This window comes from Melanostigma gelatinosum (genome assembly GCF_949748355.1).
Source record: "Melanostigma gelatinosum genome assembly, chromosome: 24".
NCBI lineage: Eukaryota > Metazoa > Chordata > Actinopteri > Perciformes > Zoarcidae > Melanostigma > Melanostigma gelatinosum.
The window spans coordinates 5346417-5362344 of NC_136657.1; the positions used below are offsets into that span (position 1 = coordinate 5346417).

Below are 15928 nucleotides of genomic sequence, written 5' to 3' on the forward strand. Positions count from 1 at the left end.
GTAGCTGCAACATTGTGATGCAAAATAATATCTGAAAGTCTTCTTGGTCTTTGATTAAATAAAGAAAATAAAAACACATTTTATGGACGAACTTGATGAATGTTGCATGTTTATTTCTTTTTTGTATAAACTGAGCTTAGAATCATGGCTTTAGATGGTTTAAGCGTGGCTTCAGTTAATGATTATCCATTTATTAAACTGTAATTTGTTTTTTTTGTATCAGTTTTTTTGTATCAGTTTTGTATCAGTCATTGAGTCTATAAAATATCAGAAAAAAACAAAAATATGGTAATTAAAGCCTCTTTGAGCCCACAGTTGCATCTTGAAATTGCTTCTTTTGTTCAACCAACAATCAAAAAATTAAAGACATTCAATTACCGGTACAAAGATTTAAAACAGAGAAAATAACAAAGACACAAGTGAAGCGGTCAACTGAAACCAGCAAAGACTGAGATCAAACCCCCAACGTGCCGCCATATGCGGATATATCACTTCCGAATACCAAATGTGCTTCTACTGGCCGTGGACCTGCTGGCATCAATTCAACCGACTCCCTCCTGATCTCTCTTCCTTCCTCTTCTTCCCACAGCCCGACGAGCTGGAGGGCGTCCACACACACACCTTCAAGATGAAGCCGTTCAAGAAGGCCAAGAGCTGTGATATATGCAAGCAGGCCATCACCAAGGAGGGCTTCATCTGCAAAGGTGAGTCTCCTGCTTCCAGTTCAACTCTGAATCCGATGAGTGACCAGACAGCCATCCATTCATGAATGTGTTCTCCTGATTCCTGTTCACGATGGCTGGCTGGGCTGAGGGCTATCCCAGCATGCACTGGGGCAAAATTCAGGGATAATCAAGCACTAACAATCATAGCTGTTCTGAACCAATTTGAAGACAAACAAAGTGAATTCGACTTTCCTTTTTCTGCTGCGCTTGAGCAAAGCATCCAACATCGTATATACACACAGCTACCGATACGATTTGCTGTTGATTAAAACTGATTTTTATTCAAATATACTCTGTACAATTTGAAGACCTCACAAGGCTTGTTTTGTCCAACCAGAAGTCCACAGAAATTCAGTTCAACAAGATGTAAAATGTGTCTGGCAGCTGTTATTCTACATCTGTCTCTGTCTGTCTTCGCTGTGCATCCATCTCACTCGTTTTCCTTTACTGTGCATACGGTATGTCTTTGGCTGAGGATTTGCTGTTAAAATTAGCATGGCTGCTGCTGCTGCATTAGCCTAGATAAGAGGGGGAAAAGGGAGAGGGGTAAGGGGTGGGGGAGTAGAGCGAGGCAGGATAAAGAGAGAGAAATTGGGGTATGGGGGGATTTGGAGACAGACATGGAAAACAAAGGAAAAAGAGTGCAAAGGGGAGCACAGGAGAATTACTTTCCCTTTCATCCCTCTTTTGTTCATCCATCCTCCGTGTTAAAATACAGTCGACTGCAATAAGCTTTCCTTGCCAAATGGTAAAGCTCAAAGTCATCCAGCTAAAAACCCAAAACTGCCTCCTGAAGCCTAACGGCAGCTTTATGTGCAAAAACTTGGTTTGAGCAGCGAAAAATAAGTTGTGATCCTTTTGCTAAACTGTACAAACACCTGGACACATGTTCGATCTGAGCATCTGGCCTGCCCGTTACAGGAAGTGTTGCTGTGGAAAAAAAGGTCACATTGCTTGAGGTAAGATGTGACAGTAAGACGATGTGCTGTGCACTCTTTACAGATGTGTGCAGATGTTCAGGATGTACGTGCTCCAACTGAGGTTGTGTTGCTACCTGCACGGCCTTCAGGTGTACTGTTTGTGCCCCTTACAGGAATATTTCAACATTTTGGGAAATTCATTGGCCGGGATCAGAAGCTAGTGTTGACATGCAGAACCAGGCGAGCTGTAACCCCCTGGTTCCGGTCCTAATGCTAAGCTAAGCTAAGCTGTGAAACAGTGGAAAACCCTTCCTTTAAACCTTTCCTTCAATTGACACATCACTTGAGCTTTGATCACCACAAAGCTTTGTTTGCTTCCCTCCGATACACAATCACCCGCAAGGGATCAAACTAATATATTCTCGTGTGCATAAATTCTTCATGTATATGAAGCATTATAAAACATGTTTTGGAATCATATCGAGGTCTGGCTTTTCACAATTAGACAGCTGCCTCTCTAATTGGCTGGACAAACGCTCACTTAACTCTCACTCAAAGCTCCAAATAATGACAAATCAGCTTCACACACCAAATGACCAAGTGTTCCATTTGTCACGATCACGACCGAAGAGTGTTTTTCTACCAGTGTGCTCCTGCGTGAGACCACCCAGCACTTACACCTCACACATCAGGAACGCTCTCGCCATGGGGACCGCCCAGGTCGACAGCGAGGCCGCAGGTGTTGGTGGGGGTTAAGGGTCGTACCTGCCAACATGGCGGTTTCGTGCCTGGAGGCTGACATGCTCTCACTGCGTCTGTTTGACACGAATATTTGGCTCATCTAAATCATACCTGAAACGTATTGTTTTTAGGAAGCATCCAGTGGTATTTACCTGCTGCTTCTGAAACACAAACAAATGGATGGATGTTTGCTTCTTGTGGCCACTGGGGGGCAGCACCACTGCATGCTCGTGTCAGGATGAGAGCTGACCTTGTTTCCTTTTCAGTACATTCAGCAGTGAACACAGTTATTCTGGAGCAAAAGGCAAACTACAAACCTCATTTTGTCTCTTTTCTTTCAGTGTGCCGGTTGTCCCTCCATAGAAAATGTGAAGGGAAGGTAAGACCCTGAACATCTTTTACTCCTTATTAGTTATTATGAGTTATTACTTGATATTGTTACTCATGCACACCCACATGCCAACGTGTGCCCATCAACAATCTCACGCATGCAATACTTAACTTACGCATGATGTATTTTACACACTCCTACTGATACACACATATGCTTGGTCATTGGCTGTTATATTTTATATTGTTATTGTAACTATTACATAACAAATGAGACAGCAGCTCTGTAAGAGTTCACATTTTTGTGATTCATTCAATCAAGCTAAGACTAATGCCGTGTTTAGACCGATCGTCACTGAAAGAAATGCAGCACTCTCATTCAAATGAATGAGGCCACTGCACTGGCACAATGGGGTTGCAGACACAGAGGGATCCAACCCCAAAAAAACAACTTAATGCCACAACTTAATGTGACGTCTTCCGGCAAGCAACTGCATTGGCCAGCAGATGAAAGCGCACGCTCCCTGTAGATTACTGTGTAACTTGAAAGCCAGTAAAGTTTTGGTCACATTTCATTTCCGTCTTACGAATATTCGTTCTATCTTCCATTGACTTCTATTAAAACCTGCACAACAGATGAATCCAAGCATGCACATCCTTTTTCGGTGCAATCTCAAACAGGTTCCAGTGGACTTGCAGGTTAAAGTTCCTGAAGAGGAAGTAAAACCATGCCGTCTGCTTCCTCTCATCGAATCACGTATTCAAAAGTTCTACTTCTTCTCGGTCAGACTCACCACATTCGATCCCAATCTGCAGTGGAAAGGGGAAGAATGCATGGGGAGAGTAAATGAGAAGGAAGGGAGGAATGAATGACGGAGAGACGGGAGGGAAAGGGCGGAGGGGAAGAGCGTAACAAGGCTGTTCTTAGTGGTTTTAGTTGTGACTGGTGGGGAGAAATGTAGAAATGTCTGGCTTCTCTTTTCCTCTCCAGTCTGCCCTGATTTTTACCTTCTCTCCCTTTCCCCCCAAAACATCCCCTAAAACCATCGCTCTACCCAAATATTACTGCAGGAGCAAAGGCTGCGTGTTCCCAAAACATCAGAGGAAAAACCTCCCAAATACCTCCAAAACCAGCCGAAGCCAATTGTGGTGGCAAATTGGGGGAATAATCAGGAGAACCAGAGTCATGAGTCATTCATTCTGGTGGTGACAGACATGTTTTTTAGGAGGAGAAGTCAGAGGTGTGTGTGTCTGAGATGAGAAAATGGTAAGAAGAACCAATAGTGCTGTGGAAGGAAGTGTTTTGACTTTGGTTAATTTGGTTAAAAATTACAGCTTTGGCACGATTTCCCGAATCCTTATTTGCGAATGTGCTAATCCCTAAATTGGTTTACTCGGGACTAAACATTTGTGTTGGCTTTATCCAGTGAAATGACCCCCGAATAAAAAAAATAAATAAATAAACAGGACACAGTATGGCAGCGGCACACTCATTGTTTCAGGCTGTAAAAGTGTGGAAAAATAAAGTCTTTGTGCGAATACGAGTGTGGATTTAGGCAGACGGCGGTGCTTTCCTCCGACTCCACGCAGGCCTTGAACAGTACATTTGTCATGAAGCACAATGAGGTTGTCGCCAGCGGTTTTGCAGTTCACCAGACAGGCATTGTTTGTGAAAGTATTGTGGTTTTAATAACCTCAATAGGAGTTTACATTACACATAAACTACACATGTCTCAAGGCTGATTCTAATATTTGTTCGACTCTATTATTAGTTTCTGAGGAGCACCAAGTGGCTTTTACTGATCTCTGTTGGCGACCAGAGGAATCGCAACAACATGAAAAGTTCTCTGGCATCTGACGTTGGCCTCACTGTGCGGCCATTGACATCAAGAAGCGTGAGAAACACTGCATATCAACCTGCTAAATTTGCCTTTGCTCAGTTATTCGGAGGACATACATTTGTTTTGGTAAAAAACAGACGGATGTCCACCAATGTGCCTTGATGAAGAACGGCTCATCGTCTCTGGCTACCCGTCGCATTCTGTTTTCCTTTCCGTCCAACCGCACCCATCTCTGCGTGGACGTCTTGTTATTGGAGCCCCGAGGAGGTCGCAGCTCGGCGGCGGATGCGTTCTCGTCCCGCGGTGCAGACTTGGTGACCTTAGTGTAGTTGTTATGGTTGTCCATGTTGAGGTGGAGGCTTGTCTGGACATGGGTGATGTGGCTGCATCGGATACTGCCCGAAACCTGGCTGGACACCCAAGTTGTGGTTGGAGACAGATGCTCTCTGTTAGACATGAATCTTTAAATCAGGATGGAGAAACGTTGGTGCAATAAATTCGATTTATTATTTAAATCGATTTCTAAAGGCGGAAACCGGCTGCTGTGGACATTATGTATGTGATCGTACATCACTGTGGTAACCTGCCCACATTTCATGAATGTTTCCTACTGTTTTATGAGTAAACTCGTTCACTCCACTGTCTGGATTCAGGGTTTCCATTTTGGCACCGTTGCAACGAAAATATGCAAACAGAACCTTGTACATGCGTGTGTGCAAGTACGCGTGTTGACTGGACAGTCTGTAAGCTCTCGGTTCTCCCTCACCCTCCACGGAAACAAGCACTCGTTATTCCTTATGATTTATCCCTGTCATGTCCTGGAGGAGCCTCCTGGAATGCCGCTGCAGCGGTTTGCGCTGTTCGACGGGCTGGCGGGTTGGAAGACACAGGCGAGGTTTGGCAGGGGAAGGCTGGGCCGGGGAGGAATGATGGGAACGGGTTGGACAAAGACGAGTGAGAGCGCAAGACGTTTGAATAATCCTCACGAAAACAACAATGTTTTGTCTTTCCCCGGCTGCATTTTATGAAATTAGGTTGTGCAACGCAAACAAGCAAACTGTAGGGAGAGAAGACATGATTTCCTGGCTGCACAGAACTCCCAAACGACTAGAAAATGTGCCAAAAGTGGGTGCAGATTTAAAAATAAGATGAACTTCCAAGTTCTGATAATTACAGTAAAGGTGAATGGGACCAGGCAGGGATTTGCTGACACTTACCCCAGGTTCTTCTCACGGTTTACCAACCATTTCTATCTGTACTGTCAACAAGTTTTGATTCAGCGACGACATTTAAGAAATCTCACGCCTTGTTTACTCATCGCTGCTCTCAGCTGGAGCCGAACAAAGTGCTCTCGTAATCAGGCTTTTCCACTTCCTGTCGGTGTTCACAGATCTGAGAGCAGCACCAGGGGTGAAACAGTGGGACAAGGAAGTGAGTCACGGTGGCAGTCCAAGAATAAAATAACAGAGAGTACGAGACGCATTCAAATCCAAAGCAGCGTATTCCTGTTGATGCATTTATACTTGACATAATTATTGACAGCATGCATTGTTCATAGTGATGTTTGTGTGTCAACCCAGTCGGCTATTTTACATTTGATAGTTTAAGAAATAACTGTTCTTGAATCAACAGGTTTTCTCCAAACCTGGAGCAAAGAGAGTGCATCCTTGGTTTGAAGCTATTAAGGTTTCGCAGCAGATTTGGAAGCCTAGTCACATGCTGAATTTCTATTTTTAGCAGATTCAACAGTTCGTTTGTCATGCAAAAGAAAATCCAGGGGATATTATTGCGCGAGGAGACTCAGGCGGCCCCGTTTCATCACTCGTCGCCCAAAATCCTCTTCTGTCAAGCTGAGCTCACTGGCAGCTTACATAACACCAGCACCGATGTGCAAGAAAGTAAAGAAGAAGCATTTTAGAAGAAGGAAGGAAGCTCCATCAAACTCTCAGGGTCTGCACCTGTAACAGCTGACGTTTACTGTTTAAAGGTAACTTTGAAGCTCATTTGTTTGTCTCCGAGTCAACTCGTGCACATTCCAAACTGGACTCAGCCTGACTTCAGCTAAGCTGGATCTCCTCCGGTGCAGACTTTTGAGGTCAAGTGGTTCGAGGTCTTTCGAGCTTTTTAATCAACATTTGAATCCACATCCTAACCTGTGTGCAACCCAGAATCTGTTTAATATTCCACAAGAACATGTTACCACCTGCTGTAAAACTCTCGACTGTTTATGTGACTCGGCATGTGTTTGTGTGGACATTAGAGCTTTCGAATGATTGGTAGAAAGACAAAAATGGGATGTTAGCACAAATAAGATGGTCCCCAAATGGCATCTTTTGCTATCAGTGGTGTTTTACCAGCTTTTTTCCTTTATGTTCCAAAGGTAGAACGTGCGTGAAGCAAGACCAAAAACACAGTAAGATGTGCATAGAGGCAGGGATGAGGAGAGTTTCAAGAATGTTGGCATGGAAAAGAGAGCAACTGTCCAAGCATGAAAGTGAAAAAGGTAGAACAAGAGAGGGAGAGAGAAAATGAAGAGACACACACACACACACAAGCCTCCTCATTCCTCAGCAGCCCTTCACAGAGGCAAGTCTGTTTCCCCGGCGCAAACACGTCACATCAAAGAGCCGTCACAGCACTTCTCCATAGCGACGCCCTTCAGCGGTATAGATGCACCGCGGTAGTCGGGAGATAGAGCTGGCAGACAACACTGTACGGGCGGCCTAATAACCGGGTGCTAGCAGATGAGTGATGGACCAATTTACCTCAGTCCTCGTCTGGAGGTCAAGAGCTAAGTTCACCCCGGGTGCTTAAAACCCGACGGGGCGCTGGCAAACATTTTCCTCCCAAGTATTTTAGAAAAGAGGGATTTTGGAGTTTGTCTGTCTGTCGACCTCAAGTTTTTATTCTGAGGTCAACGTGCATGCATGTGTGTGCATAGATAGAAGGCAAAAGTACCATTTCAGATTTGACGATAAATGCTTTGGGGGAAAAAGCTGCCTGAGAGGATTCTGTTTGAACCTGCACTGCTCTTGTATTATTGTTATTTATAAGCACTTTCTATGTAAAGCAGTGTGCTCAGAATCGTTTTAAGATAAGATAAGACTGGAAGGACATTCTTCTGCTCAGTCAGAGACGTTTGAATTGAGAGAGAAGAAGAGAAAAGTTGTCTCCCTCTCACTCTCTCTCTGTCAAGCATGTGTCAACAGAGACGGCTATGAGGCAAAGGAGGGAGGAGAGAGAGAGAAATAGACAGAGTGGCTGAGCAGAGGGAGGGATACAGTTACTGTCGGCCCCCTGACGGCTTTTGCTCTCTCGTTTTGGGTACCGGAATCATAAGGAGCCCCAAGCCACTTTCTTGGCCTTATATAGCGTGTTTCGAAATGTCTTGGCAGTTGACGGGAGGAATCAAAGCCAGCAGTACAAAGAGTGTATCCTGGTCCAGTCCACAGGCTGCACAGACATCCACATGCGCGCACATGCATACACAGAATCGAGATCAGTAGCTCTCTGGCACGCGTTTGGGATTACTGCTGTTTTGAGCGAGAGAGGCGAAGGAGGAGGAGGAGGAGGAGGAGGAGGAAAGTGTCTGTATTTGGTACTCCCTCTCTTGCCCTCTTTCTCTCCCAGAGGGGGGTCTGAAGGCAGGGAGAATGCAGAGGTAGAAACAAGGCAGAGGGGGAGAGAGCGTGAGAAAAAGTGGCACCGGCGTGCAGGTAAGACAGCTGGCAGAGTACACTTTCAGACGCATGGAGTTTTTGTTTTTTTGCAGTATATTCCATTTGTAGTTTGCATGGTTGGCATGTTGAACATGTTTTCTGAATTTGTAGTTCTTTGCATTCTTTCGTGGCTTAAAATAGGTCTTCAGAAAGCTGAATTCTGAGTGCTTTAGGCTGTTGGTGCTTGAGCTTGTAGCTATAAAATGCTTTCCTCTGCATGTTTTGGGTGCGGGCTGGTTTTGCCACCCACTCATGGGAAAGTTGCTCCCATGGGAACGGGACAGTCAGAGTTCATTCCAGTTGCTGTTTGAGGCTCGTCAGCCTTTCCTGCCCCGACGAGAAGTGATTTGCGGAGTTCGCAGAGAGACCCGGAGCAACTGGTCAACACAGCAGGCAAACACGCGTTTCCCCTCCCAGCGTAACCCCCATCTGCTGTGGAACTACGAGAGATAAAGTAGAGCACTTGGTCACGTAGAACACTTGCAGGAAATGTCTTACACTCTTTCTTTCTGGCACCTTTGAGAGAGGATGCAGACTGAAGATGGTAGCCACTCACCTTTGAACTTGAGCTAACACAAGGTTGGCAGTTAAACATGAACAGTCAAGAGGTCGCGAGGCTTGTGTGTCCCGTCTTCCACGAAAGAGTCAAAACGACAAGAAGGAATGCGGTTTTATTACCGTGCCAAAACTCAACACTTGTTTTTGACTGCGACACGTTTTTCTTCTTTCTTTTTGAATTCCATTTCAAGATGTTACAGAACCTTGAACCCTCATGCTCTCGCCTCGTCATTACACTTATCAAATCGGTCGTAAGTCACGAGGAAAAACGGCCTTTTGCCACTTTCTCCACATTGCCCAGAAACCCTCTTAAACTGCAGAAAAAGCCCTAACTCATGTCTCCCTGGTGTCTCATAACACGAAGATGTTCTCCAAGTGTGATGCTTATAGAATGGCTGCTTTCCCTGTAGATCTATCCCTCTTGAACCGGTTGTCTCTTCCATCTGTCTCTCCCATCCCTGAATAACATGCCGAGCTTCCCTCAGGGCGGTTCATCGTTTGCCGCATCAAGGAGTGAAGCCTTGGCAGCCTCAGCAGAAATGCTGAGAAAAACATACCATGAAAATCATCTTCAAAGTAGATAACTTTGATTGCCGAATAGAAATTCCACTCGCACGTTTGTGCAGATATGTTTGTTTTGCCATGTCACGCATCATGTTTGTTTTTCAGATTGAATTTTGAGATATTCTACGGTCGGCTTCACGAGAGAAAAGCACACAAACAGAACGTGTGGCTGGTAAACTGTGAAAAAAAAAAACCTCCGGCTGCGTCAGCTCCAAAGTATGTGTTATAAAAGCAGTAGTGAGCGGGGAGGATGGCATTTAACATGCAACCACACAAGAGGCCAAGGCTGAGTGAGCAGAGGCTCAGCCCACTGACTTATTCCTGTCAATAAGTGACAGGCTGGCAAGGGAAAATAAAAAGCAAGTCTCGAGTGACAGGACATTTCAATACCAGGTGATTGTTTTCAGATTCACACTTACGTAAGAAAAGTCCGCATAAATTAAGAAGTAATCCTTTTGAGTATCTTGTGTTCTAGTTTGTAGTTCTAGCCTGTATTTGATGGTGATTTTCTGTGTGTTGACCCTTTGTTTTGGCTTGGCGGTGTTTCTTTATTCTCGCCTCACTGTGCTATCAGTGGTGGAATGAGAGAAAGCGTCCTGTAGCCAGCACTAATTAACCAGGAACTGGCAGGCGAACGCTGTCCGGAACAGACCATCAGCACCGTCCGACATCGGCTCTGTGCAGTAATGATGAAAACATGCTTGTTTTCAGCTTCTCACAGAAGCCCGGCCTTTGAAGTGTTACACGTTTGCACGTTTTCTATCGCAAAAAAGTCTTCGACCTCTCCCACGATTTTAAAATGAACTCACAATTTTTGTAGGTTTTCAACCTGTGTCCAAAGTGAGCCACAATTGCACAACTGATATTCAGAATTTCCTTGTCCAATGGGCTATTTTGATGTCTGTAGCTCGCAGTGATTTGGTTGTAACCATACAAGCCAAGCCAGAGCCCCCTCACCGTTCACTGTGGCCTGACCATGACCAAACAGTCGCTTCCCCAGTGGCAAACCCGACATCGGCATGTCGGGTTTGGAGGTGAAATATTGGCAGTGCCTTTGTTGGCCACAAATCTGAGCTCACTGGCAGTCAAGACAGTTGAAATAAGAAGGCAATCCACTGTGATGCATCTCATTGTAAATAACCTCCTGTGTGTTGTGGTGTATTTTGTCTGAACCATTTAGGGTAGAAGCAAATGCTCGTGCTTGTCGGTCGATTTCGCAGCTTATTTATGCTGTGTTAACCATGTGGTAGTGATTTTCTTCTCATATGAAAAATATATCCCCTTCTTGTGTTCATCCACAACGTTTAGACGGTGGATTCTTCATGAGAAGGGTGGAGGAGGAACTTTTTACTTCATTTGTCCAGCCACGGCCTCGTCATTTCAACGACCATCATATGGATTTCATGCCGTGGGAAGACCTTGTCAGTGTTGCGCTCCCGGTTGGTGATGGAAAACAGCTGGCAGGCAGTGTGTACGTTTAAAAAAACAATTATTTATACAACAGCTATTTTCCATCCTGTTTGGGTGCAAATGGAGCTGCCCAGACTGAAAAGCATGTTTCCTGATGTTTGGTTCCAAATTTAAATATCCACCAAAACGCTTAGACCCGTGACTAAATTACATGTTTAGTGGATTCTCTGGTTCACAGGATATTGAATTATTGACTCTCTTATAAAGGAAAGATAGCATTTTAGTGGTAAAATATTCCCAAGCATCATTCTGCTCTTTGAGACGATTGGATTTAACCGTCGGTTTAAATTCTGCATCATTATTCAGCCACTGACGACATCACTCGCCGCTGCCAACGCGCTCCTGCCAGCGACACACAGCCACCCAGTCGAACATGGCGTGTTACACACTTGACATTATGTCAAAATGTCAAAGCGGGAAAAGGAACGGGCTCTTCACCATCACAGCAGCTCGGCGGATTTATGAGCCTTCCAAGTTAAACAGAAACCCAGCCGATGTATAAATCCCTCCAAAGGGGCCGTTTGAGCTTCAGTCCTTATTTGGCCCCCGTTTGGAAAGTGAAGAATTTACTTTCTCAGGCAAACTGCCATCAGCGCGGCAGTGGCTCTTGTGTGGGCAGGAGGAGTGCTTGAGGAATTCTGAGTGTGGTTGGACCAATGGCAGGCTTATTTATTGGAGCCAATGAGGTGATTTATGCACAGTGGGAGACATGCCTTCTCCCATCAGTTAGGCTGAAGTAGATCAAGTCAAGACCAGATTGATTATTGCTAAGTCAGAGGGGTAAGAGGGCATACATCTCTGGAAAATACGGCAGAGAGCAACAAAATAGTGGGCAAAAAAACTCAACTTCCAACAAATCTTTAAGCTTTGGAAAAATAAGAAGCTTGATGGGTATGCCACGCAATATATCACATGCATTTACCTGTCAAAAAGCACAAAGCGAAAACAATAAAAGCACTGACGATGGAAGCTGATTGCCCTTGTTGTTTGACAAAGTGCAAACAAAGAATGCAAAGGTTGCCGAGCAAGCCAGTGTTGCTCCTCCTCGGCTCTCTGAGGATGCTTGTTCCAGCCTGTTTGAAGTGTGTGAGCGTGGAGGGAAAACTGTTCATCACTATCCTGCTTGAACTGCGGCACGTTTACTCATTATACGACGATTCAGCTCGGTGGACCGGGCTCCAGAGTCCTGCTTTGATATTCTGCGCTCTCCATTTCCATAGAAACCCACTTGAGTACTTGAGCAGCACTTTTGCTGAAGTCATTAAAGCTCTCGCTGTCGCTGATCCACGCTCTCATTGTGAGGGGGGGGGGGAATCAAGACAGAGGAGGGAACCTCTGTGAAGCTGTCGAGACTCACCTGAGACATTTCACCTTTGCTGCGGGTAATTCAACAACGTCCCGCCTCAGCTCACCTCTGTTTGCCCCCTAATGAGGCCTCTCGGCTCGCTTGACTCCTTGTTCTAGTTCAGCGGCCTCCCAGACGCCCCTCGTGACTCGACGAGATTATAAACTCCCTCTTCTAAAAGCCTAGGCAACACTTTGACTCTGTTTCTCTACATGCCAGAGAGTTTTCTTTGCGGTCTGCTGGTCACTTTGCTGGGAAGTGATTGGTGAAACTCACTCAGTGGCCAAAGAAAAGGTCAACATTCATCATTTCAAATCGTCCGTTGCAAGACATATGCTGAAGAAACAATGCGCGGATAAAAACGGATAACTCAGACAAAGAGCTCTTTTTTTCTATCCCTATTCAACTGAACTGGATTATTTTACAGATGCAGTTGCACAAACATTTGCAGGCGGATGGAGTTGAGGTGCTGAAGCGTGTGGCAGGGCCTCTCGGCGATTCCTTCACTTTTATCCGTCTGAGCTGGTAAAGCCCACGTGAAGCCTGGTGCTAGTCTGGCTTCTCGCTGCAGCCGCCATATATGGATGAAGTCAGGGTAGCTGTTGTTCTCTCGCTTGGTTGCACGGTGATGCGGTGAGGATTTTAAGTTGACACGGTGTTGGTCTGTATTTTCTCTCTGTCTGCTGCTCGGGCCGTCTTCTCTCATGACTGCCTCTCTGAAGAAAGTGCTGTGATAACAATATTTGCAAGACCATACAGCTGGATCAACTTTCAACAAATACACCCATGCATATGGGAGTTATTGCAGGGCTATTGTGTTTTAGCTCGGTGTACATTTTCTTTGCAACATATCTTTTTTTCAAACAATCCTGTGAATGCACGCATCCTTGTCATCAGATGCATGTTCTCCAACTTATTTAGACTTTTAACCACTTCCTTGTATCACCTGCAACAGTTGTAACTCATTCACTTAATTAACCCGGCTATTCAAAAATGATGCCCTCCAAGTTGTGTTTCTCAAAAGGAATGGCTACTCGCACACATGCACACACAAGGACAAGGTCCAACTGATGTCCACACAAGACTTGCAAATGTTAGCTTATGAAGTCAGATTTTACGACATGAAAAATGTCACTTCATGTCTTATTTAAGGGCGCAAATCATATTGCAGTGTGCATATCAGAAGCAGAACCAGTCAGTGTGGTAACATATTAAAGGGCAATGCAACATAGAAATCAGCAGAAACATTTTGTACCTTGTTGAAATACCTCCGTACACCCTTGGTGAGCTTCTTCATATTTTTAGAGGAGCACATAACCGTATCAGCACTGAGTGGCGGACCGATAACACCAATGCGCTCGGTGGAATCTGCTCCGCCGAGATGTTATCCCACTGCTGTGTTCTGATACACTTGATGATAGCATTACAAAGCCAATGAGTCTTTTGTTTTCCCAGAGCAAACTAATTACGGCGGCTTCCTTCCTGCCGTTGCGTCTGTTGTCTCCAGATAGCGCGCTCTCTCATCTCACCGCTCGCAAACATCCGTCACCTCGCATCAAGCACACGTATGCGTCCATGCGCTCCCTCGTGCGCGCTGAAGTAAACGCAATCACATGGACGTCACTCAGCTTGCCAGAGAGGGCCTGTTTACCCGCCGTAATCAGGGATTAGCGGTGCACAGGGTTATGCAGACTATTAGGAGCCACACTCGCCTGTCATGGATACTATAAGCGTTGAGTACCAAAATGGCCTGCTATTTAAAGCCGCTACATGTAGCATTACAGCATCAGGAAATCAATACCGCTCTAAGTATAATTAGGGGACAAGTGATGCTGTTGCTGGGAGAATCAGGGCGATTTGGGGAATACTCCGGCATTCAGGGGGAAACTCTCAGCGATGTCTCTCCCTCCCTGTTTCTACAGAAGAATATACACAACACACTCCTAAAGTACTTCATAACATGCCACTAGTTTATGTCCTTTATGGTGGTTTTGTTGAATTATTCATCTTGTCTTTGTTTAATGTGATCTACTTAACATTTACAGCTTTTTTTCAGCAGACTTTAATGCTTTTCTTCACTCACGATTTCTTTGTTTCTCCTTTTACAGGTCACCACATCATGTCAACTAACTACCAACTATGATCTGGTGAGTGTAACGTGTGTGTGTGTGTGTGTGTGCACCATGAGACCATCTTTTAAAGATCTCATTGACCTCTGAAATCCCCGTCACGATGCAATGATCCCTCCTGGATTTGTGTCAGAAGCACACACAGACAGGTCAAGACACCCTCCGTGTCCTGTTGCCCGCTGCATGCATTGAAGTACAAGTATACAATCAATTGATAGTATACATTTAAGACACAGCAACGAAGAAAACGGTCCTGAGAAGTTTCAGGAAGCTATTTAGATGCAACACAGAGTCGGAGAGGACAGAAACTGGGCTGCAGTCAAAGTGATTACTCTCCTTTCCTCTCGGGGTTGCTCCTTTATAAGACAAAATGTGATTTATGCACTGAAACACTGAGGCTCGAGTCATTTTCCCTTTAATGAGCTTTGAATGGGAGATTTAATTTACTTCCATAAAGAACGCACGCTCAGCAAATGGTGGGTCGTGATTAGAAAACCAGCGGGGAAAAGCAATTTGATCGTTCTCCTGATTTCTAGTCAATAAAGTCGGATAAAGAGTGGCACAGTCAGTCCTGTTTTATATTTTCAAGATTAACCACCGATGATATGACCAAATTAGGAACATTCCCGAGCAGCAGTAACTACTTTTCACTTATTTACTCTGGACGCCGGCCGTTTTAAATGACTGCAGCAGCTTGTTAAACAGTCCCCAGTTTTGTTTATAGAGCTCACATCAGCCTGAGACGCTGTACTTAACCCAGTTAAGACATTTTCCTTAACACATGGATCACTGTCAAGCTCTTTGTGTGTGTGTGTGTGTGTGTGTGTGTGTGTGTACATATTTTCTTTCCACTTCTCACATACTGTCTCTGCTTCTGCATCTCTGCCTCTCCCTCTCCACTTGTGGACCAGATTACTTTTATATTTGCTCTGTTTTTTACCCGCATCAAATCTAAAAAACATTTAATTTCATGAGATGTGGCTGAACGCACTGAAATATCGTGAAATATAGTTTTATTTTGAATGTTTTCTTTTGAAATATTCTGCTACTTGGATATCTGTGTTCTGAGATTTGATTTTATTTAAATTTTTTACAATTGAGGATTGTGTGTCTCTCATCCTTTCTCTCACCATGTTGTTTCTTCCTCGGTGTGAGAGAAACAATGACGAACCCACTGACTCTGTCTCGCTTCTCTCTCCAGCCTCCCACTCCTCAGCTGCCACTAAAGCATGTAGATACACCGGTGAGTAACACCTCTTCCTCATTAGTGTGAATGCCAAGTAGACCACGCTCCTCATTCATAAAGGCTGCTATTGTTATGCAGCAACCTGCTGGAATAACAACACTTACATGCACTGGTGATCTTTCTTGAGTCTGGAGTGTGGCACTGGAATAATCACAGACTGATTCTGTGTTTCAGTATATTCAATTAATATATTTTAAATTCATTATAACTTGTAAATACGACCACCTGTTCCTGCTCACTGCAGAAGGTGGCAGCAGCATGCCATACATAGCAGCTAGCCAATCAGAGCTCCTGTTGCTGCTCTGCAGGTTCGACTCCTTTTTATTTCAGGTCGGCTCTC

At 44.8% G+C, this 15928-nt stretch overlaps 1 protein-coding gene across 6 annotated transcripts in view; it reads left to right on the top strand.

Annotated features, from left to right (window-relative positions):
- tns1a (tensin 1a) overlaps positions 1 to 15928 on the top strand; it is a 53139-nt gene that overhangs the window by 8983 nt on the left and 28228 nt on the right. For all 6 annotated transcript variants that reach the window (XM_079296751.1, XM_079296753.1, XM_079296754.1 and 3 more), the window contains exons 2-5: positions 590 to 704; positions 2728 to 2765; positions 14322 to 14360; positions 15544 to 15585. In XM_079296751.1, the coding sequence (XP_079152877.1) occupies positions 590 to 704; positions 2728 to 2765; positions 14322 to 14360; positions 15544 to 15585 (234 nt within the window). The remainder of the gene's footprint in view (positions 1 to 589; positions 705 to 2727; positions 2766 to 14321; positions 14361 to 15543; positions 15586 to 15928) is intronic.